This window comes from Danio aesculapii, chromosome 4, assembly GCF_903798145.1.
Source record: "Danio aesculapii chromosome 4, fDanAes4.1, whole genome shotgun sequence".
Classification (NCBI taxonomy): Eukaryota; Metazoa; Chordata; class Actinopteri; order Cypriniformes; family Danionidae; genus Danio; species Danio aesculapii.
Window position 1 is genome coordinate 28,365,387 of NC_079438.1, and position 25,212 is coordinate 28,390,598.

At 42.2% G+C, this 25,212-nt stretch overlaps 1 protein-coding gene across 1 annotated transcript; it reads right to left on the reverse strand.

Moving 5' to 3' along the window:
* Positions 1-9,093: 9,093 nt before the first annotated feature.
* LOC130222833 (gastrula zinc finger protein XlCGF57.1-like) lies at positions 9,094-10,397 on the reverse strand. Its single transcript, XM_056455403.1, has one exon. The coding sequence runs from the start codon at positions 10,381-10,383 to the stop codon at positions 9,106-9,108; it is 1,278 nt and encodes a 425-aa protein (XP_056311378.1). The 5' UTR covers positions 10,384-10,397; the 3' UTR covers positions 9,094-9,105.
* Between the last annotated feature and the right edge of the window lie 14,815 nt (positions 10,398-25,212).

The following is a 25,212-nucleotide window of genomic DNA, read 5'->3' on the forward strand; positions in this document are numbered from 1 at the left end:
TCTCCTATTGGCTCTGCAAACACTCAAAAAGTCAAAGTTTAAAGGAGCTGTTTCATTCAGAACTGCTGCACTACAGCTGTCATCTAGCCAAGTTTCATTTAAAAGCATAAAATCAAGGCAATTTGAGCTGATAAAATCATTGACTAAAAGTGACTTATTGTTGAGTGATCGGATGTTTAAAAGTGCTAACTTAACAGTTTTAGCTGTTTTTGCTACAGTAGTCTCAGATTTATATTTAATAGACACAAGATTTGAGTGATTTGCTATACGGCCTGAAAAAGTCTTCAGTTTTCTGTCACGTAATACAACACATATATGTGTAGAGAAAGCTACAGGCACACTGGGTTCCTGCTTGTTCTGTAAACATCTGATAAAGACACTGTTATCTAAGCAGGCACCCGAGACACAGCATGGAGAGCAGTTTTGTTCACCAGCTGAAGATGGTGCGTTGTTGTTTGGGCCCTGGTGGTGGGGCAAATGTCGGAGGGCTCTTCCAGGTGGGCTCAGAGGTGGTTGTGGAGCAGGCCGCTTTTTGGTTGGTAACTGGGGGCTTGCGGCGATAGAGTGTGAAAGTTTAGTTCCAGCATGCACCAGTTTCTCCATCTTTTTTGAGAAACCCAAGAGAGGCGAGCAAGATGATAATGAGAATGTGTCTGGGGACAGAGGCTGTGGCTCTGGAGATTCTGGGTGCTGAAATATGTTTTCCTTGGTGTTTTCCTGAGGATCATTTTTTAGTGACGAGACATGATGCTGTTCTGATGTGTCACAGTCTGTCTGTGTTGAGCAGAGTGCCAGCGATAGTGTCTCTATCAACAGTGGGTGTTTTGGCTGCGTGGCGTTATCACTGTCCTTGGGTGATGCGTCAGCCCCAAGTGCACTCGGGAGCTGATTTGAGGTCCTGTGGTCATCTGGACATTTGCTAGGTGTGTATGTGCCATTTGGATTGAGGTCAGTGGCACATACAGCTGATGGATGATGGAGAGAGAAAAAGATATTGTCCTTTAGCACCTTTGCACCAAGTTTGTTTGGGTGAAGGCCGTCTGATGTCAACAGTTGTCTTTGGTTCCAGAAGAGATTGAAGTTGTCAATAAAATTCACTCCTTTCCTGTTACATGCTTTCTGCAGCCATACATTTAGACCAAGAAGCCGTGAAAACATATTTGTCCCTCTTGCAGGGAGTGGTCCACTGATGAACGGCTGAATTTTCACTCTTTCAACTGTTTCCAAGAGCTCACAGAAATCTCTCTTGAGCAGTTCTGACTGTTCCTTCCGAATATCATTCTTCCCCACATGGATGATAATCCGTTTTGCAGTCTTGTGCTTTTTCAGAATTTCCTTAAGTTCTTTGTTTACATCAGAAACTGTTGCATGAGGGAAGCAGTATGTCATTGTAGATTTGCTCCTAAAACTCCTGATTATTGAATCTCCTACAACTAGTGTTCTTATCTCAGGTGCGATCGGAGCAGAATGCCGCTGTCTAGTCGGCCTTGAGCCTCTGTTCCATGCAGAGTTAGCTGCTGAGTCATGCGATCTCTGTCTGACTGCATTTGGGGATTCTTCACCCATATTACTCAATACTTCATATCTGTTCTCAAGCTGTATTTGAGTCCGAGCTGTATTTGGGGTAGAGGACGCTAATGCGGCAGCATATGATCTGACCCCGTGAGTACCCTTTGGTCTCGCACCTTGTTTATGCCAATGCTCATTTTCAACAGCTTTAATCTGTTTTTCAGTGCTGGAAATAGTGGTAGGAATAGATTTATGGGACTCACCGGCTATTTGCTGTGAGCGTCCACAATGACGTTGCAGTTCTGGTTGGATCGCAAGTAACTTTGTTTCAAGAACTGCAATCTTTTGTAGAAGTTTGTGGCAGTTTGTACAGCAGTGAGAATCTGAATTAATCCGATCCAGAGGCATTTTCACAGCCGTGTTTTCCCGTCTCAGGAATGTGAGCAGCTGGTAGCGGGAGGATTGTTTAGACGATAATTCCCCTCTTGTTAGTAAAGCTATATTCCAGAAAGTTTGTAGAATCGATGCTGATCTTCAAGCTGTGTCGATTGAGCACTGTGCTGATAGGCTCAAGTTAAAATTAGGGTTTAAGATATAAAAGCAAGTGAGCAGAGAGCGGAGCAGTAGGCAAAGACGTCCGAACAGTAGCGAAGCAGGAAGCAGGAATCCTAAGACATAGAAACACCTTAGCAACCGCCTAGCAACACCTTAGCAACCGCCTAGCAACACCTTAGCAACCGCATAGCAACCACCTAGCATTGCCTTGGCAACTGCCTAGCAACCACATAGCAACACCTTAGCAACTGCCTAGTAACACCTTAGCAACCGCCTAACAACCACATAGCAACACCTTAGCAAATGCCTAGCAACACCCTAGCAACCACATAGCAACGCCTTAGCAACCCCCTAGCAACACCTTAGCAACTGCCTACCAACACCTTAGCAACCCCTAGCAACTCCTTAGCAACCACATAGCAACGCCTTAGCAACCGCCTAGCAACCATATAGCAACACCTTAGCAAATGCCTAGCAACACCCTAGCAACCAAATAGCAACGCCTTAGCAACCGCCTAGCAACACCTTAGCAACCGCATAGTAACGCCTTAGCAACCGCCTAGCAACACCTTAGCAACAGCCTAGCAACTTCTTAGCAACCACCTAGCAATGCCTTAGCAACCGCCTAGCAACACCTTAGCAACCGCATAGCAACACCTTGGCAACCGCATAGTAACGCCTTAGCAACCGCCTAGCAACACCTTAGCAACCGCATAGCAACACCTTAGCAACCACCTAGCAACACCTTGGAAACCGCCTAGCAACGCCTTAGCAACCGCCTAGCAACACCTTAGTAACCACCTATCAACAACTTAGCAACTGCTTAGCAACCACCTAGCAGCACCTTAGCAACCGCCTAGCAACACCTTAGCAACCGCCTAGCAACCACCTAGCAACACCTTAGCAACCATATCCATATCAGTGGAAAAAACTCAATTTATCTGCTTTTCAAAAAAAATTTAAAAACCCGAAATAAACCTTAAACTATTTAGACAACATCTTAAACAAGCTAGTGATATAAGATACCTAGGAGTATGGTTTGACTGTAAGCTTACCTCACAGAAGTTAACCCCCGCTTTTGGGCAGCCCTCTTCTGACCTCTTTATGCAGCTCAAAGGACAGAGCCGTCCTGGGAGAAGCCTGCAAATACCCAGAGTTGGACCATGGGCCATATGACCATTCAACGCCGCCGCAGACCTGGAGTCTCGTCCAGCCTGGCACCTCTTTGTGCTGAAAAAGGGATCATTTGTCCTGATGGGCTATCAACCAAGGCTGAACCTGGAACCGGGAGTCCCACGCGACACTTTTAACAGTGGAGACAGGGATCATTTGTCCCAATTGGGACTTAGCCAAGGCTGAACCTGAACCCGGGCGTCCCACGCGACACTTTTAACACAGAAGATAGGGATCATTTGTCCCGATTGAAGCTATTTTTACCACACAGATAGAGGAATAATAAAGACACTGAACACCGTATGACCTTTATTGTTAAATTGTATAATATTTCTTCAGGAAGATTCAGAGTCTTCTGTTGCTTCGAGGGGGCGTTTCCCCTTTGAAGACTGCCATGGCAGCGTCCTCCTGCTAGTTCCCTCCTGAAAAAGAGACATAGAAAGGCCAGTTAGCTAACACCACACGTCCTGCTGTTGAAGTCCATGCCAAAAAGGAACTGATTTACCAGGGGTGACCCGGGACTCTCTGGCCTCTTGCACCCCTTCCTTGTGTGGCGTTCTCTGCCTGCTACCTCCTCCTCCTCCTCCTCCACAAAGGCCCTCTCGAAGAGTGCGTAAGAGGGCCGAGGTGAAGTGCGTATAACTTAACTGAGGTTGAAGTGTCATGACACAGGAATTGCGCCACCTTCCTGCGATCCTCGGAAGAATGTGAATTCTTTGCCTGCGTCAGAGACAGACAGACAGAACCTTTTTGGGGTCAAAGCCGCTGGCAGTCATGGGGGTCACAGGGGGGGCACTGCATAGATACTCACGTGCGTCGCGATGGCAGTGCGGACGTCAGTGAAGGTGGGCTTGCCGGGAAGCCCCATGCTGGTCCACGCAGATTAAAAATATTTGTTCAGGGTTCGACAGGGACTGGCTCTGGAAGTAAAAAAAAAAAATAGGAGGCCTGGCTCCCCCCGGGCAGGCTAGCCCGCAGCTGCAAGAACCTCCGGAACAAGCTGTATTCTTCCTTGTTGAGAGACAACTGGACCGCGCCGAATGTTCTGTTTGTCTTATGCGTGGTGATCTGGACAAGTAGAGAGAAGATGAGTGAGTGCATACCACGGGTGGCCCCCACCCGCAGAGTTACACTCACGTTAATGACCTCCTCAACCTCATGGATGGTTAGGTTCTGGAAGACCCCACAGCGATGGCCTGTGATGGAGGTCAGGTAGCTGGTCAGAAAACCATGAAAGCGCCACTGCTGCCTGGTGTCTGGGTTGGACTCGAGGCCATCTGATGGAAGGCAGTAAGTTACGAGAGGGATTAGACTTTTCCAACATACCTTGTTACACCATGAATGGTTTAACTTAGCAATAGCCGCAAGGCAAAAAGATAATCTCTGCTCCGGGGTGCCAGCAGCTCTCGGTCAAACGAGCCACGTCAGCGTACCCCCCTTCTCTGTTCGGGGGTTAAGGGGGGTACACTGACGTGGCTCATTTGACCAAGAGCTGCTGGAGCAGAAGAGGGAAGAACGGAAAGGTCAGCATTTCCACAAGTGGTGGTGGAACCGAACACTCGGGCAGGGATTTTTCCTCCAGCGGTCTGGTGACAGCATAACAGGGTGGCTTTGGAGATCAGTCGGCCTTCTTTCGCCTGCTTTGTTCTTACCTTGTGTACCACGACGCGGTGGCGCGTATGCCGCGAATGAGAGCTCGAACCTCCCTGCGAATCAGCACCAGGGTGGTGCTGGAGAGGCGGCAGGAGGCCGGCGGGGTTTCAGAGAGATAATCTAGGAACTGCGCGACGTTCTTCAGGTAGTGTTGTCTCGTGGGTTCAGCCATGCCCGTTTGGCCCAGCAGAGCGGACCAGGCTCGGATGCGCGCCAGCTGGTTGAGAAAAGACAAGGTTTCTGGGTCCGCATGGCCTTTCGCCATGTAGCCTAGGAAGGCCTTGACCCTTGCCAGTTTGGAGGTGATGTTGTTCCGTAGACGGCCGGTGGGCTCGCTTCCCAATTGGAAACTCTCGAACTCTTCCAAAAGTAAGTCTGCAGAATGGGGACCAGGGGCCAGGTCGGGGGATGGTGCCGGCGGTGCAGGAGACGACCTTGCCTGCCTCCTCTTCCTCCCCTCTTCCCCCCTCCTCAACTATCGATAGCGGCGGGCGAATTCGAGCTGGGTGGACCTCACCTTGTCCACCTGCTTGCTGAGGTCTGAGAGCTGGGACTGTATGCACTCTGTAGCGAGCCTGCAGCGGGGGTCGGCGCACGGATGCTCGAATTCCGGGCCGTCTAGTTCCTCTTCTGAGGACGACGCCAGCTGAGACACCACGGCTACCGTCGGTTGAGGTGTCTGTCTAGGCGGGCCGGCGTCCTTCGACAGCCGGCCACCGGGCACACCATCTTCCGCGTGTCCACGCGGCCAACAGCGAGCGCCAGCAAAAGCTTCTTCTCATCCGAGTTTGACACCTTGTGGACCGCGGACATGATGTTACAGTCTCTGTGAGCTCGTCCAGCTCTGTGGCTGCAGCTTCAAAAACACTCCAGTCAGTGCATTCAAAACAGGCTTGTAAGCTCTGTGTCGTTGGTCCATCTCTTAACAGACCTTAATATTGGTTTAAGTTTTTGCCTGTAAGTTGGTTAAGATGAACCAGGCAGTGGTCGGAGAGTCCTAGAGCTGCTCTGGTGACGGAGCGATATGCATCCTTTATTGTGGTGTAGCACTGGTCCAAAATGTTATTGTGTCTGGTGGGCATGTAATGTGCTGTTTGAATTTAGGCAGCTCATGTCTGAGTTTTGCCTGATTAAAGTCACCAAGAATGATAAAAACAGAGTGAGTCCAGGTGTTGTTGTTCTGTCTCTGTGATCAGATCAGCCAGCTGTTGCAGCGCAGTACTCACGTGTGTTTGTGGTAGAATGTAAACACAGATGAGAATGAACGAGGAAAATTCTTGCGGTGAATAAAACGGCTTACAGTTAATGAAAAGCACTTCCACATCAGGACAGCACATCTTCTTGAACAGAGTTACATCCGTACACCACCTTCTGTTGATGTAAAAGCATGTCCCACTACCGTGCGTTTTACCTGTTGACTCCGTATCACAATCTGCTCTGTACAGCTGAAAGTCCGGTACAGCTAAAAGTTTCTGCTGTCTGGAATGGCTTCGTTTATCCAGGTTTCCGTGAAACACAGCGCAGCAGAGTGACTCCTTGTCACCCCAGTAACCCAGGACAACGTCCACTTACAAGTGAGTGAATCCCAAGGACGTCACTGAAGCGGAGTCACCAACCAAGAAACACTGTGTTTCTTGGAACAATCAGGAACACTGTGTATTGTTGAGGCCAGTCGGCGAAGGAAACTCAAACAAATGTTGTCTCTTGCTGATCTGGTGCAAATTGATCTTAAGCAGTTAAAGATAAGCCAAATCTGCATTTGTGGTTTCTCAGGTGTGATTCTAAGATCTAGTAATAAGAGCTAAAATTAATTTGGGACTGTCAATCAACTAATTTTGCACAACCACCAGAATTGAGAACCACTGCTCTGAGGTACTCAAAGTAACTATCATACTCAAAATGAATTGCCTTCCTAAAGTTACTTCTCTACTTCAGTACATCCCTGTAAATAATTCTTTACAATATTTAAAACAGTTTAATAATTTAGTCAATTGATTTCACTGGAACAATAAGCCTCCTTGGTTGCATAGGAGTCCATTTGATAAAATTTGATACAGTTGATAAAAAGGAGTTGGGGCTTCCTGAGTATTTATTTCATTATTACGCCTTCAGTCTGAGACATCTCGCGCACTGGTCCATCCCTCCTGAGAGAGCTCCATCTTGGTTTATGGTTGAACAGATATAATAATTTTTACTGACAGAATTTTAGGTGCAGGCTAGGACTGTCTCTGCCATTTGCAGATAATGTTGTTCCTTTTGGCTTCATAGGACATGGACCTTCGGCATGCAGTGGGACGGTTTGCTGCTGAGTGTGACATGGCAGGGAAAGAAACAGCACCTCTAAGTCAGAAACCATGGTGCTTGACTGAAAAAAGGTGGCCATCTCCAGTTTAAAGTAGAGTCCTTACCCCAGATGGAGTTCAAATATCTGCATTTTTTTATGAGGAATGGAATGTGAGATTAAAAGACGGTTCAGTGCATCGGCAGCAGTAATGCAGTTGATGTGATTGTCTGTTGTGGTGAAGGAGCTAAGACGAAAGGCAATGTTCTGAATTTACCGCTCAATCTAGGTTCCTGCTCACACCTATGGTCATGACCGAAAGGACAAGATCTCGGATTCAACCGGACACTATTTGCAAAGTGTTATGACCCGCTCGTTTGAGTCGCAACATAAAAGAAAGATGAGCCAACAAAATAGCCTGAATGCAAATTATTTATTATAAAATGTCACTCATAGAACAATCAATCAAAGCTACCAACAAATGTCTAGGGATAATAATGAAGATAAAGAACTTAGGATATAATCACAACACTTTAACTACATGACATAAGTAATGCAAAACAAAACCATAAGGTTAAAGAGTCAATGAGATGACAGGTCTTGGCATGAACTCTCGAGTAGCCACAGCGTCCCGGAGTAGCTAGCTACAACTTTTATATACCCATTGATAAGTAATGCAGGCATCCAATCAGGATTTACCACATACTCCAATCTGGAGTCTTGGGATCATCACACTGTATTAATTTTGTAAAACTTAATACCTGTCGCTCTGCTTAAATCATAAAATATTCATCAAGTTTGTATTCTACTCAAACAAGTAAATGTAGTAAACTAGAAAAAATGTTGAACCTCAAAGTAAAGAAACTTTACTAATAAAAGATGCAACACAGGACAATTGAATGGGCTTTCTAAACTTGAGGCCATGTTATACTGAAAACTAACCGTCCTGGAGCTCCACCTTCTTTGTTGTGCAGTGTCTTCCCAGTGATTTGTTTCTCATTCAGGGAGTCAGACAGAGAACATCATCCAAAACAAACTGTTCTTCTCTCAGCCGCCACCATTGTGTTTACGGTAAACGCGAGGAGCGCAACACATTTACAACCCCACCTACTGCAGTGTAGGAGTGTTGGAAAACAGTATACTGTCACTCAGCCTTTTCAAACATTATTCAGACATGAAACATCCTGTGCACATGAGAAAATATTTTGCTGCATTCATGTTATGTGTGCAACTTTTTGTCCATGTGTTTCTTAAGCTGCACCGAATAAGCGAAACTCTGTAGACACTGATCAGATCTGTACAGTTTTTCTCCAGTGTGTTTTCAGATGTGTTCACTGATTAAACCTCTTGTCACAGTGTGAATACTTGTACCGTCTCTCCAGTGTGAATTGTCTGGTGCAGTTTAAACTTTGGAGCTGTAATAAAAGTCTTCTCACACTGAAGCACATATACTCTTTCACACCAGTGTGGATTTTCATGTGTTCATTAAGGTTTGCTGATCGGTTGAAACTCTTTCCACACTGAGTGCATGTGAATGGTTTCTCTCCAGTGTGGATCTTCATGTGTTTATTAAGGTCTGATGAGTTGCTGAAACTCATCCCACACCGAAGCTGCGGTCACACTAGAGTTTGAGCATGCAAAATTCTGTTGTACGGCGCTGCAAAAAGGGGCGGAATTAAACAAGATGATTAGACATTAAAAAAGTGAGCGATTGGTCCATAATTTAATTTGCTGTCCAGCGAGGTCATGTTTTGAACTTCGATTGGTCTCACACAGTCAAGTGATGCAATTTTGCAGGTCAGAGTTCACCAAGCTTGAACTTTGCAACGCAGTGAACTGTGAAACTTGATGCACGAATTTGTGTTTCCGGTCTGATGCATTCGCGTGCACATAAATGAAAGTCTATGGAGAGAAAAGTCCAGTGTGACCACAGCTTAAGTGCAAGTGAATGGTTTCTCTCCACTATGGATCCTCATGTGTTGATTAAGGTGTGATGAGCATTTAAAACTCTTCCCACACTGAGTGCATATGAATGGTCTCTCTCCAGTGTGGCTCGTCATGTGTAGATTAAGGGATGGTGATTGGCTGAAACTCTTCCCACACTGGGTGCATGTGAATGGTTTCTCTCCAGTGTGGATCCTCATGTGTAGATTAAGGGATGATGATTGGCTGAAACTCTTCCCACACTGAGTGCAAGTAAACGGTTTCTCTCCAGTGTGGTTCATCATGTGTAGATTAAGGGATGATGATTGGCTGAAACTCTTCCCACACTGAGTGCAAGTGAATGGTTTATCTCCGGTGTGGATTCTCATGTGTTGATTAAAGTTGGCTGATTGGCTAAAACTCTTCCCACACTGAGTGCAAGTGAATGGTTTCTCTCCGGTGTGGATTCTCATGTGTTGATTAAGGTGTGATGAGTGGCTGAAACTCTTCCCACACTGAGTACATGTGAATGGTCTCTCTCCAGTGTGGATCCTCATGTGTTGATTAAGGTGTGATGAGCATTTAAAACTTTTCCCACACTGAGTGCATGTGAATGGTCTCTCTCCAGTGTGGCTCGTCATGTGTAGATTAAAGTTTGTTGATTGGCTGAAACTCTTCCCACACTGGGTGCATGTGAAAGGTTTCTCTCCAGTGTGGATCCTCATGTGTTTATTAAAGTTGGCTGATTGGCTGAAACTCTTCCCACACTGAGTGCAAGTGAATTGTTTCTCTCCAGTGTGGCTCATCATGTGTAGATTAAGGGATGATGATTGGCTGAAACTCCTCCCACACTGAGTGCAAGGGAATGGTTTCTCTCCAGTGTGGATCCTCATGTGTAGATTTAAGTTTGATGATTGGCTGAAACTCTTCCCACACTGGGTGCATGTGAATGGTTTCTCTCCAGTGTGGACCTTCATGTGTAGATTAAGGGATGATGATTGGCTGAAACTCCTCCCACACTGAGTGCAAGTGAATGGTTTCTTTCCAGTGTGGATCTTCATGTGTAGATTAAGGGATGATGATTGGCTGAAACTCTTCCCACACTGGGTGCATGTGAATGGTTTCTCTCCAGTGTGGATCATGATGTGAATATTAAGATTGCCTTTTCTTCCAAAACTCTTTCCACACTGCGTGCAGGTGAAACGATTCCTGTCTTTCCTTTTCAAAATACCTTCAGTCTGTAAATTATTTTTTTCCTCAATTTTGACATGTTCCTCCTCTTTCCTCATTTCATTATCTTCAATTAGCTCTGAAATAAATAAAAATTAAACATTAGTTTTCATAAAGTCTTAAAAACTCTCATCAAAAGCTGAAAAGTGAAAAGACACTGGAAACATTGGCTACAATGTACAATGTAAATTGTGCCAAAAGACACTTAACATAGAAGTTATAGTAAACTGAAAATGTCAGTCCAGTTTTCAGTTTCTTACATAATTGATCATAAAAGTATTTTTGGTCATATTGATAAGACACAGATTTAAAAAGTGTAGAAGTTCATCTATTAGCCCAATGATGAAACTAACAGTATGGTTGAAGGTTAAATGCATGGAAGCCTTTTCTAGTGCTTCTGAAAAGAATTTTGTTATTTATTAGAATTTATTTATATTCGTTTTTTAGCTCAGAATTTAATCTGACTCCAATTTTAAGTGTTGTAAAATGTAGACTGTTCTTACAATTAGAAATACACATCACATTCATCATTTATTACTTAATTTAGAGTTTTGATTTATATCGGATTCTTTACTCTTCAGTTGTACGTTCATTAGGGACCAAACGCCGATCAGAGTTTAATGCCCCAGTTTTGCATGTCTTCCCACGGACAGTATGTCGACACTCTGAAGTTAGTCAGAGGGTGCAAGATTAACTAATATTCAAATAGACTGGTTGCAAACTGCCCACTCATCCTAAAAAAAAAGTCAATTTAGCCAATACCATGCAACTTGCTAAAGTCAGCCATTAGATGATTAAAGGTCTCCATGCTGTCGTGCCACACTGCTCCGTACAGTCAAATGTGCCTTTAAAATCAAAAGTCTAATCATGTCGAATCATAAAGGTAGCGCAGCCTCTACTTAATCCACTGGATATAAAAAGATTTCAGGAGAATTCAGAATGAGTCAAAACTGAACATTTTATTTGTCAGGTAAAATTGTATTATGCAAATTACACAATAAAACAATCAGAAAGCCACTTCAGAGCTGATACTGTAAAAATACAGCATCCATTACTCAAAGATATGAAGGATTTGGATTTCTACCTTCCAATCAGTCTCATCATGGATCAACATTTATCCTTTTCTCATCATCCTATTTCTCATTTTTATCAAAGACGATTATTGAATAATAAAATTAACATATTGCTTAATATAAGAATGTTTAGTGCATCTGCCTGTCTCTTTGTAACTATTTTCAGGAGCCGCCAAACTAGGTCAGAGGTCACGGAGACCTCGAGTGTAACTGAAGGGCTGAAGACTGGAAGCAACTGTTTCTATAGTTATTTCTATGAGTTAATACTATCTAAAATGTCTTAAGTGATTTTGCAATTTTTACGGTTAATTCTTTTAAAGTGATTCTACTTTTTATTCAAGATAGACTTTGTGTAGTAAGAATATAACTGCCTGAATGTAGATTACACCGGTTTTTAACCAGTTTTGATAAAGACGGCTGAGAGTACACAGCCTTGGGTAAGAAACAGTTTGTACTTTAAGAGTATGTGTTCTATTTTATTGTGGAACCGTTTCACAGGTCTGGAGTCAGCTCTAAACAGTCTGGTGGATGTCTGACGTTTATGCTTGAGATACTGTTCAGAATTGTACGCACGCACCCCACGTGGGAATTTTCCAAGTCTATCTGTGTTTTAACCAATTAGGTTAGAACACCTCTATGAATGACATAGTTGATGTTATGTGAGAGTATAATTGTTATTGATTTGTGAAAGTAAGGCAGAGCGGCCTAGGAACTACGGTTACCACTTTTAATACAAAAAAATAAGGGACGCATACTGCAGTGGTGGCCACATCCCCAATCACAGGCTCAATAGCATGACAGTGGTGGTAAATCGCAACTTAAAATATGTTTTCAGGAAAGTGTGAAAACTTGGACTTTAAAATAAACTTTTGTTGAAATCTGTGTAAAAAGATGCAGTCAGTCTTTCTCTATTACAACTCTGCAGCACTAACTCTGCAGCACTAATATAGCCAACACAATCTCACGGCAATTCGTAACTTTTTGATTTAGCGGCTAATTCGTACGATCTATTTCGTACAATTTAGTACGATTTGCTCATCCCACAATGACGGTTGGGTTTAGGGGTGGGGTTAGGTGCCATGCCTCCTTTTTAAATTCGTACAATTTCGTACGACTGAATTCGTACAAATTCGTACAAAGTAGCCACTAAACTGACAAAACGTAAAATACTTATGTTTTCTCGTAAGATCAGGCTGATATAGCTGATGTTATGTTTAATAGTGTGGTACACCTGAGTTAACTCAGCTGCTGTAACCTAGAGAAGAGGAGAACATACTAATAAACCTAATTTTAAAGGTTAGAATTGATAACAGATTTTGGCCAAAACATTTTTCATTATTTGCAGTAAAACCTATCCAAACATGGAAACATGGCTTGATAACAGTTTCTAACACTCTGTGGTACTTTTGCAGTCGCTTGCGTTGAAACTTTCAGACGCGGGGGTTACCTGGAGAAGCATCTGCCATTACTCTCTGTCAAGACTTGACAGACTCAGCTTAAAAGACCCGTCCTCCTCACTGGACAAAGACCAATCAAACTAACGATGAAATTAGTATTAACCAATCAAAAGTAGGACATGAGGCATCTTAATAAAATGTGTGTGGGATGATTTGCATGAAAAGCTACTTTAAAAATATGATAAATACGGGACAAAACCCGTCCTGTATTGATTTAAAACGGGATGCCCATTTTCTTTCTCCAATATGGGATGATTCTGTATTTTAAGGGACAGGTGGCAACCCTTCTAGGAACTCTTCTCGATTGTTGAAGCTGCAAACTATCTTCAGTAAACTTTATTTATTTATTTAAAATCTCTGACTCTGGCTCTTTTTCATCTGACAGACTGGTCATTCTTTGGGTTAAAACTAAATTACCCCTACAGATAAATCAAAGAGTTAGAGATGCATAACTGACCAGAGAAGAATGTTGCAGCATAAGTCACAGAGATGCTGCAACGAGGTGTCTTGGCTACAAGATCCCAATGATATTTGTCCACATTTCCATTAAATACTCAACTCAGAACAAGTAGCCATAAATTAAAGATAATAGAAGCATCACCAAGACTCTGCCAGGTGAATTTGAGAAGTTAACCATTTCTAATGAGGGTGAGCATCTGGCAAAGATCTTATCAAAGCCAAAAAACAAATCAACATATACCAGTGAAATAGTACAGTGACATTAAGACCACTTTACCAATCACACAGAGACATTTAAGATGATCCCAACATGAATTTAGTGCTACAAGATACACCATATTAAAACCTTGGACATTTTATGTGAATGATCTGCTCGGATCAGAAGGTAACTTAAGAGTCGAGAAGGAGGGCTTGAGGTGAAAGGAGAAGGATGAACTTTCTCTTATTCCCCCCTGGTGAGGTGTAGCTCTGTGTTTCCAGCCTATTGTCAACTGTCTCAGGTTGATTTGAATAGAACAGTTAATCAGCCGGTTTCCTGATCTTCTTCTCAGATCAGAAAGTTTCTTGTTTTATTGCATTTCATGCAATTTCATAACAATTGTCAAGGTCTGATATTCTGGAGAGCAATCTTAAGCAATCTTTACAAAAGCTGTTAATGGCCTATTTTTATACGTATATATTCATAACTACAACAGAATGTTTTTTTTCTAAAATGTGTAAAGCAGACAAGGAGTACTTGTTCATTCTGTGCCCAACTGGTAATCGCATCAGAAGAAAAAAGTTCTGGGGTAACAGCTGAACAAACAGCTGAATATTTGCCTCGCAGACATAAGACATACCAGTACAGCATCTGCAGATTTTTAAAAGCAATATTACCCTACTCAAGTATGCTGATGACATGGCTGTGGTTGGACTTATGGTCAAGGAAAAAGAGGAGCTAGAGAGGGCCTACATTAGCCGCGTTTCCACTGTCACTTCCGGGGTCTGATCGGGCCAAAGCGGGGCTTTCTCTTGGCCAGTGGCTGGCCTTTAACGGCCCGCCGAATACCTTGGGCCAAAGAGGGCCAGCTAGGGGTTCGGGCGGAGTGAAAGGAGAGGCGGACACTAGTTTTCCGATCGCACACAAGTACATGCAACAAACAAACAAATAAGGAAAAGAAACCATCTAGCCTCATAGGCTTGAGGTCTTTTTGCGTATGATCACCCTGATGTTTCCCTTTTAAATGTAAGGCTGTTGCATAAAATAATAAAGTTTTAATTTATAAGAGACATTCTTTGCTGCGTCCACCTGATGTTTCAATAACGCATAATAATCTTTACACCATATTAAAGACATAGCAGACAGTAAACGTTTTCGAGAGTTTTTGTCAAATTTAATAGGTGTGCTTGTGCGTGTTTAGATGCCTGTATGTGTGTGTGAGAGCGAGCAAAAGCGCGCTCCCTTCACAGATCTGTTAATGCCGCGAGCAGCTTTTTAAATTTTTTTTTATTTTGTAGATTATACACAATATGAATACAACAGAAAGACATAAAACTTAAATTACGTGTCCACTTTTATAGACTTAAAACAACAGTGTCATATCTAGATAAAATAGCCTAAGCTATATTGAAATAATTTTTAAAAAATTACAAATCTAATAAAATAAAAAATATATATAATATATAATAAAATCACATTAAATAAATAAACCAATATAAAACAGGGCCTGATAAAAGCCCTGGTTCGCACTGGCCCGACAGTGGAAATGCGGCTATTGAGCACATAGAACATCTGGTGACATGGTGCGAAGAGAGTGCTTTGTCACTTAATGCTCTGAAAATTAGGGAACTAATTATAAGTAGGGAAGGGCAGCCAATATGTCATCCAGTTACTATTGAGGGTCAACATGTGGAGATTGTAAACAGTTTTAAGTATCTGGGAATTATTTTAGATAGTGGCTTAAATTTTGGTCAACACTCAGACTATATCTAAAAGAAGGCAACACAGAGACTCTTTCTTTTAAGAAAATTAAATAGTTTTAATGTTAGTAAGGGTATTCTGAGGAAGGTTTATACCAGTCTGGTTGAAAGTATTATTTCCTATAATATTTCTTGCTGGTTCAGACATCTTGGAGCTAGAAGCAAGTATAAACTTGCAAAGATCGTTAATATGGCTAGTAAGATCATAATGGAGCCCCAGAAGCAGCTTGTGGAACTGCAAACAAACCAGACCAGACGGAAAACCTCACAGATAGTTCATGACTCAACTCATCCTCTTTATTATGAATTTGAAAAGCTTCCTTCAGGTAGACAATACAGAGTACCCACAACAAAAACAAATATTTTTAAGAAATCTTTTATATGGTCTGCTATTACCATACTGAATAAATGACCATGAAGTAGATTATATGTCTAGGGTTGTGTGTTGGTAATCTGTGGTGTAGGAAGCTTTGTGTTTGTGCTCTGTGTTTTTGTATTTGTGATGTTTAAGAGGCCAAAATAAAATTCCCACACGTGTGGATAATAAAGTTTTCTAATTCTAATTTCTAATCTGCATAAAGGCTGGAATGTGCACCTTTCCCCTTGTGTGCTGTTGGATCATTTTCATCCATTCTGGGGTAATTGTGAGGCTTAATTTGGCCAAAACTTTCTTTGTGTTTCAGCTATCCGACTGATATTTGGGGACATCTTATTTTGAAATTTTCTGGGAAAATATAATAAAATAAATAAATAAATAAATGAACTCAATACACTCTGGGCAAATTTACTCCCTTTTCGTTATATTTATGGTCGTTTTTTTTTCCATTTGGCCTCTATTATAACAACATTTTTTTGATTGCAAAGCCATGACAGCATATAATCATGCATTCATGATTATTGGTGTTTTCTGATTCTTGTTTAATTGGTCTCCACCCATAGGACAGCAAAAAGGAAATGGGTGAGAGTATAAAGGAGGAGGAGGAGGAGAGTTGAAGAGGGCAGTATTAAGTGGGGTGCGGAAGAAAGAGAAGCCGACTGAACTGTTGCAGTGTGGGGAAACGAGTAGAGAAACCAGGTCGAGACAAGCAGTAGAAACCTAACGACTGGCTGTGAGAAACAAAAAGCGAAAGTGCGTATCGAAGTAACAGAGCAAAGACTGCTGTCTTGTTATTGAAGTGCTCGTTTCAACATACAGACTGGAGTATGTTTGCTTTCCAGGCCACCTATGGCTCTCACACAGACATTGACAGTTACACTTCCTCTGTTCAGGAATATATCAACACTACCATAGACAGTGTTACAACCCAGAATCAAATCACCACATACCCGAATCAGAAGCCATGGATAAACAAGGAGGCCTCCTGCTGAATGCACGCAACACTGCCTTTAGATCAGGGGATGCACAGGCCTACAGCACTTCCAGGGTTAATCTAAAGAGGGGCATCAAAAAGGCCAAGCACTGTTACAAGCTAAAGCTAGAGGAGCACATTTCCAATTCTGATCCTCGGCGCATGTGGCAGGGCATCCAGGCCACCAGCAACTACAAACCCAGCCAGTCCACACCCACAGCCACAAATGTCACCTTCCTGAACGAGCTAAATGACTTTTATGCTTACTTTGAAAGAGACAATAAAAAACACTACACCAGGATCACTTCCTCAATCGACCACTTACTTATCACACTCACCTCCTCAGAAGTCTACACCGCACCGAGTCGGATCAATGTGCGCAAGGCTGCTGGACCAGACGATATTCCTGGGCGCGTCCTCAAAGCATGTGCAGAACAGCTCGCTGAGGTATTCACAGACATTGTCAACCTGTCGCTTAACCTAGCAGCTGTGCCAACATGCTTTAAAACCACCTCTATTGTGCCAGTGCTTAAACACTCCAGCCCAACATGCCTGAATTACTACCGCCCTGTAGCACTCACACCCATCATCATGAAGTGCTTCGAGCGGTTGGTCCTGGCACATCTGAAAGACTCTCTGTCATCCACACTGGACCCACATCAGTTTGCCTGCCGTGGCAACAGGAGCACAGAAGATGCCGTCTCCATAGCACTGCACTCTGTCCTCACACACCTTCACAATAAAAACACTTATGCACGAATGCTGTTTGTTGACTTCAGCTCAGCATTCAACACTGTCATACCCTCTAAGTTAATGATCAAACTTAGAGACCTGGATATCAACGCGTCTCTCTGCAACTGGGTTATGGACTTTCTGACTAACAGACCTCAGAATGTTAGATCAGGCCACATCTGCTCCACCACCGTCACACTCAACACTGGTGTACCACAGGGCTGTGTGCTGAGCCCCTTCCTCTACTCCCTTTTTACCATTGACTGTAGGCCTGTGAACAGGTCCAACACCATCATCAAATTTGCAGATAACACCACAGTGATTGGTCTAATCAGCAACAATAATGACACTGCCTACAGGGAGGAGATACAGCATCTGGCCACTGGGTGCACCGACAATAATCTGCTGCTTAACACCAACAAGACCAAGGGGCTGATTGTGGACTTCAGGAAGGGACGAACAGGCTCGCATGATCCTATCCACAACAATGGGATGGCCGTTGAGCCTGTGTCATCCTTCAAGTTCCTGGGGACCCACATCTCAAAGGACCTCTCCTGGACCACCAACACCTCCAGCCTGGTCCAGAAGGCTCACCAGCGCCTATTTTTCTTAAGACAACTTAAGAAGAACCAGCTTTCATCAGCTGTCCTTCTACTGCTGCACAATAAAAAGCATCCTGACCAACTGCGTCACAGTCTGGTATGAAAGCTGTTCTGTTGCTGAACATAAGTCACTGCAGCGGGTGGTGAAAACCGCCCAACGCATCACAGGGACCACACTGCCAGCCATAGAGGACATCCAGAAGAAACACTGTCTGCGCCGAGCACGCAGTATTCCTAAGGACACCTCTCACACTGCTCACAGACTGTTTTCTCTCCTGCCGTCTGGCAGGCGCTTCAGGCTCCCCCGGACAAAAACCAGCAGACTGAGGAACAGCTTTTTCCCCAGAGCTGTCTCCCTTTTGAACTCTGCCCCTCACTGACTCTTTTGTCTCCCCAATACACCCCCCACTCTCCTCTAACTTATACTCCTCACAATCACTGCACTGTTTAACATTTGCACATTTAAATTTGCACATTTTCAATGCACTGATTCACTTATTTGAACTGTACATACCCACTGCACATGGACATTTGTAATTATGTACACATCCACTGTACATATACATTTGTAATTGTTTATCTATCTGCACACTTCTGATTATTAATAGCATCCTGTACATATATCCATTTATTGTAAATCTGTTCATAGCAATACAACCTGTATATAGTGTTCGTAGTACATCCATCTGTAAATATCACCATAGTTTTTCTATAACTGCACTTTATAACTTATACCTTATCCTGCACTTGCTGCTATTGCACTGCTGGTTAGACCTAAACTGCATTTTGTTGCCTTTTACTTGTACATGTGTAATGACAATAAAGTTGAATCTAATCTAATCATTATTATTTTTCCCCGTTTTCAAATCGGATGAATCTGCTGGCCTGAAATCATTTGCATTTTTTTCCTTTCACTTTCATTTGAGTTGTAAGTGCTGAGAGTTTTGTGTTTCATTGTGATTATTGCTATAGTATTTGTTTTGGACTTCCGGTTGGAGCCGCGCCATGTGAAGATGCAAACTGTTGAGGTCCTCACGTGAAACTTAAAATTTCATTTAATATTGTTCTTATCCTAAATACTATTACCTTAAACCAACCTGTACTGGAAAATAAGTGTTTATAAGTGTATGAGTCTAGCTCTTCTGAGTGTAATTCAACTTAAATAAGGATGAATAAAGGCCAAAGCAACCGTAGGGAGGCGGAATCCACTACTAGCCTCCATGCTAATGCTAACCCCGAAGTGAAAGCTGCATCTAAAAAAAAGAGACGGCTCCGGCGAGTGATAACAGTGCGGTCCATCAAGCGATTGGTGCACTAAAGGGCGATTTGATTGCTAAACTTAAAGAAAAGCCTGTTGCACAGTCAAATTAACTTTGCAATCAAATTGACCAGCTTCGGACAGAGTTACGCAATGCTGTGGAGCACATTAACGCCAGAGTGAAAGCAACGGGAGAGCAAGTGACTGGTCTGGAGTCTGTGTTGGGTGGATACTCCGACTCTCTTACTACCCTGGAAAAAGAGTTTAGTATCGTGAAAGGAGCTGGCTCTGCTGAGACCAAAGCGAAGATCTTGAAGAGAGGTCTTGCTGCTCAAATCTTCGCATTACGAGAGTTAAAGAAGGACGGGAGCATGGCAGACGTGTGACGTAATTTTTAGCTGGCATCCTAAAAGATACCCTGAACCTCGAGAAGACTCTACTTCTGGACTGGGCACACTGTACTCTACGCGGCAAACCAGTGGACGACAAAGAAGCTCCACGCGCCTTCATGATTAAATGCCACTACTTTTCCGAAAAAGAGGATATTTTGAAGAAAGCCATTGAAATGAAGGCAATCATGACAGTACACTGGGCTGTCAAAGACAATACAAATGTTAATGTCACTCTCCGGTTAACTTTTAAATTACCACTATAGCACATGTTTGTTGTTGTCATTTCTAGTTCTCAAATATATTTTGTCAATAATAGGGTAGCTTTGTAGAACAGAAGCTGTTCAAATTGTTTTGTTTTATACGTGAGGTCCCACATGGTAAGCTAGTTAAGAGTGGGAGTAGCTGGAAGTGTGTGCAAGTTTACACGCAAGGTTGGAATTTTGTTGTTTCGTGTTTATAACTGTATGTGTGATCACCCCTTTTTTCTTTTTTCTCTTTCCTCCCTCTCCCCCACACATCCCTCTACATACAAAACCCACAGATACCTTTCGGATGCTTCTGATAAATGTTTTCGACAGCCCTCCATAAAATGGGTGGAGTAAAGACAAACTTTACCAGTTGGAATGTGCGGGGGCTAAATCACCCAGTGAAACGAAACAAGGTGATCACATATCTTAATAAGTTAAAATCTGATATTGTATATTTACAGGAGACACATCTGTTGAAAAAAGACTATTCTAAACTTAATAGAGGAGGCTATACACAAATATATCATTTTAACTTCAATAGCAAAAGTAGGGGTGGTGCTGTACTCATACATAAGACTGTACAGTTTGTTATGAAGTCAAATGTGTTGGATAAAAATGGCAGATACGTAATAATACAAGGAAAACATTTTAACATGTCTGTGGTCCTGGCCAATGTGTATGCTCCTAATTGGGACAATGTACAATTTATCAGTGATTGTTTTCAATTATTCCTAGTCTCGACACACACAATTTAATTTTTGGAGGCGATTTAAATTGTGTTTTGCACCCAATTTTGGACCGCTCTAGCTCTTAAAGTAATACATTAAGTCAGCCAGCACAATGTATTAACTCTTTCCTTCAGACATATGGTGTAAGTGACCCCTGGAGATTTAAATATCCATCTTCCAAGCAATTTTCCTTCTATTCACCTGTGTATCAAACCTATTCCAGGATTGACCATTTTTCCCTGGACAAGCAGTTATTTTCTCTTAATTTCAGCAGTAGAGTATGGTAGTATTGTTATTTTGGACCATTGTCCAGTCTCACTAAAGCTATGTTTTCCAGGCAATGTAATCCCCTCCAGGCAATGTAATCCCCCAACGTACATGGCGGTTTAACTCAAGACTTTTGGCAGACGACGATTTTGTCAAATTTATTGATTTATTGATAAATTTACTGCTCCTTAACACCACCAAGACCAAGGAGCTCATTGTGGACATTAGGAAGGGACGAACAGGCTCACATGTTCCCATCCACATCAATGGGATGGCTGTGAGCCTGTCTCATCCTTCAAGTTCCTGGGGACCCACATCTCAAAAAACCTTTCCTGAACCACCAACACCTCCAGCCTGGTAGAACCAGGTGTCATCAGCTGTCTTGGTGAACTTCTACCGCTGTACAATAGAGAGCATCCTGACCAACTGCGTCACAGACTGGTATGGAAGCTGCTCTGTTGCTGAGCATAAGGCACTGCAGCCGGTGGTGAAAACTGCCCAACACGTCACAGGGACCACACTGCTGGCCATAGAGGACATCCAGAAGAAACACAGTTCTGCGCCAAGCATCCAGAACTGTCTACCTTTTGAACTTTGCCACTCACTAACTCTTTTGCCCTCCTAATACAACCCCACTCTCCTCATAACTTATACTCCTCACAATCACTGCACTGTTTAACATTTGCACATTTAAATTTTGCACATATTCATAGCACTGATTCATTTATTTGAAATGTACATACCCACTGCACATGGACATATGTAATTATGTACACACCCACTGTACATATGCATTTGTAATTATGTTTATCTATCTGCACACTGATTATTAATAGTAATCTGTACACATATTCATTTATTGTAAATCTCTGTTCATAGCTAATACAACCTGTATATAATGTTTATAGTACAACCATCTGTAAATATCCCCATCTTTTTTCTGTAACTGCACTTTATAACTTATACCTGAATCCTGCACTTGCTGCTATTGCACACCTGGTTAGACCTAAACTGCATTTCATTGCCTTGTACTTGTACATGTGTAATGACAATAAAGTTGAATCTAATCTAATTACTAATCAACAGGGAATTAATGATCAATTTAAAAACTTCTATAAAACTCTTTACAGCTCTGAGGTAAACAAAACTGAACGTATTGAGAGCTTTTTTAATTATTTATAATTACCATCCCTCTGTGATTCAGATCAGTTGGCATTAGAAGGAAAATAACACCTTCTGATATTGAAAATGCGATCAAAAAATTGAAAACCGGAAAAACACCAGGCCCTGATGGCTTCCTGGCCAAGTTTCATAAGAAGTTTTCTGCCAAGCTCACACCCCTGTTGTGCAAGGTATTTGCTGAAACTCTTGTCTCAGAATCCCCCCCCCCCCCCCCCCCCCCCCCCCCCCCCATGACATCAGCTGTTATAACAGTACTTCTTAAAAAGGATAAGTTTCCACTTAAATGTGAATCTTATCGTCCGATCAGCTTACTCTGCTGTGATTATAAGATCCTGGCTAAAGGGCTGGCAATCAGAGTGTAGTCAGTCATGAGAAAGATAATTCACCCAGATCAAACTGGTTTTATTGTTGGAGACAGTTATCTTATACCCTTCGTCACTTTTTAAATATTATTTATTCACCTAAAAATAATACCAATCTAGAGGTCTTAATTTCTTTAAATGCTCACAAGGCATTTGATAGAACAGAGTATATCTATTGATTTACAGCACTTAAAAATTTTGGTTTTAGGCCTGGATTCTATTCCTGTGTTAAAATGATATATTCCAGGCCCCAAGCATCCATTTGAACAAATAACATAATTTCTAAACGCTTTCCACTCTCTAGGGGAACGAGACAGGGCTGCCCTCTGTCCCCTCTGCTCTTTGCCATCGAACCTCTTGCAACCATATTAAGGAACTCAGATGGCTTGCAAGGAATTTTCAGAGAGGGACAAGAACATAAGCTCCTGCTATATGCGGATGATCTTCTTATTCTGTCTAATCCAGATACATGTATTCCAAAAGCTCTTACAATAATTTCAGAATTTGGAAATATTTCTGGATACAAAGTCAATCTAACAAAGACTCTCTTTTTCCCTATCAATGATAGAGCACAGCAAATGTCCTTCCAATCCTTTCTATTTCAGTACGCCCTGATAAATTTGTTTATCTGGGTGTGAGTGTGACACGCAAATATAAGGATTTGTTCAATAATAATGTTAAAAAGACATTAGACAAAGCCAAACGAGACATGACGCGGTGGTCAACCCTTCCTTTATCTTTGGCTGGAAAGATCAATTCCATTAAAATGAAAATACTACAAAGATTTCTGTTTCTATTTCAGACTGTGCCTGTTTTTATTCCAAAGTCATTTTTCAAGGAGTTGAATAATTGTATTTCTACATTTCTCCGGGATAAGAAAATTTCTTGCATAAGAAAGAAATTCTTGGAAAGAAAGCAGGAAGAGTGTGGATTGGCAATGCCAAATTTCCTATACTATTATTGGACGGCCAATTTACACAAACTGATATTCTGGTTTTCCAACATCTGTAATGATGAAGCCCACTTTGGTTACTGATGGAACAGCACACGTCTAATCCAGTGTCTTTACACTCACTACCTTGTGCTTCGATTCCAGTGAGTAAACAATATTCTACGAATAACCCAGTTATTAATGGATCATTCAGAATATGGTCACAATTCAGACTTCACTTTAATAATAATCAAGCATTGCCTTCTGCTCCCATTTTGTTAAATCCGTTATTCCCTTCCTCTCTTATAGATTCAGCATTCCAATTATGGTCTAGGAAGGGAGTTAACTGTGTTAAGGACCTGTTTAAAGATGGCACGTTTATCTCATTTCAACAGTTAAGAACAGATATTGAGATACCCCAGTCTAATGTTTTTAGGTACCTTCAGGTCTGTAGTTTCGTTAAAAACACTTCTCTCCTTCACTAAACCAACCAGAAGCATGCTGGATAGATGAATTAGTAAATATGGACCCATATCAAAGGGGTATGATGTCCATGTTATATGAAGTGATCCCAAGAATTGCCTCCCCTTTCCTAAATTGCATAAAGCAAAAATGGGAAGACGAACTGGGATTAGAAATATCAGATACAGCCTGGCAATATGCCATAGAACTGGTACACTCATCTTCTGTATGTATATGGTCTTCTTCAGTTTAAGGTGCTTCTTAGGCTTCACCAATCTAAGAGCAAGCTTGCAAAAATGTACCAGGGTCAGATTCATCTTGCCCCAGATGTGGTTTGGAGCCAGCAGATCTGAGTAATATGTTCTGGGGATGCCCTAGATTACAGAAATTTTGGACCAATATTTTTAGATCATTTTTATCTATATGTAATAAAGATATGGATCCTAATCCTTTGACCTCGATTTTTGGTACAGTGCCAGAAGAAATGTACCTGTCAGCTAATCATGTTGAAATCATTGCCTTTTCTTCTTTATTGGCCGGACGCCTGATTCTTCGCAGGTGGAAAAAAACAAACCCGCCATCCCAAACATTGAATATTAGAAGTGTTATCACATCTTAAACTCGAGCACCTTAAGTACACCATCCGAGGCTCTACAAAAAAGTTTTATGAGGTTTGGCAGCCTTTTCTATCCTACATTGAATGCTCAGGGGTATTATATCCTAAGTGAGAGTTTATCCCTAATTTCCTAATTTCTATTTTTCAAATTTTATCTATTTTTGTTTATTTCATTTACTTATTTTTCACTTTCTCCCTTTTTCTTTATGGGGTGTGAGTATGTCTGTAGAAAATCTTGGCGGTTTTAAAACCTCAACTTTTCCCAAACCGCAGTATACCTTGAAAACGGTTATCGTCCCATGCCTACGCAGCATAACACTGTTTTCAGGATCTTTGTTTGCTTTGTCTCACATCGTCCCACAGCAACATTCATTTTCTTTTCGGCTCAGTCCCTTTATTAATTTGGGGTCGCCACAGCGTAATGAACTGCCAACTTATCCAGCTATGCAGCGGATGCCCTTCCAGCTGCAACCCATCACTGGGAAACACATACACACTTATTCACACACATATACACTATGGACAATTTAGCCTACCCAATTCATCTGTACCGCATGTCTTTGGACTGTGGGGGAAACCGGAGCACCCAGAGGATGCCCACGCGAAAGCAGGGAGAACATGCAAACTCTACATAAAAACGCCAACTGACCCAGCCGAGGCTTGAACCAGCGACCTTCTTGCTGTGAGGCGACAGCACTACATACTGTGCCACTGCATCGCCTTGTACATTATTTTATAATAATTAATTATTTTAGTGTTCATTTTATTCAGCACGTTTAAAATTGGTGGCATCCATGTTTTTTTACATACT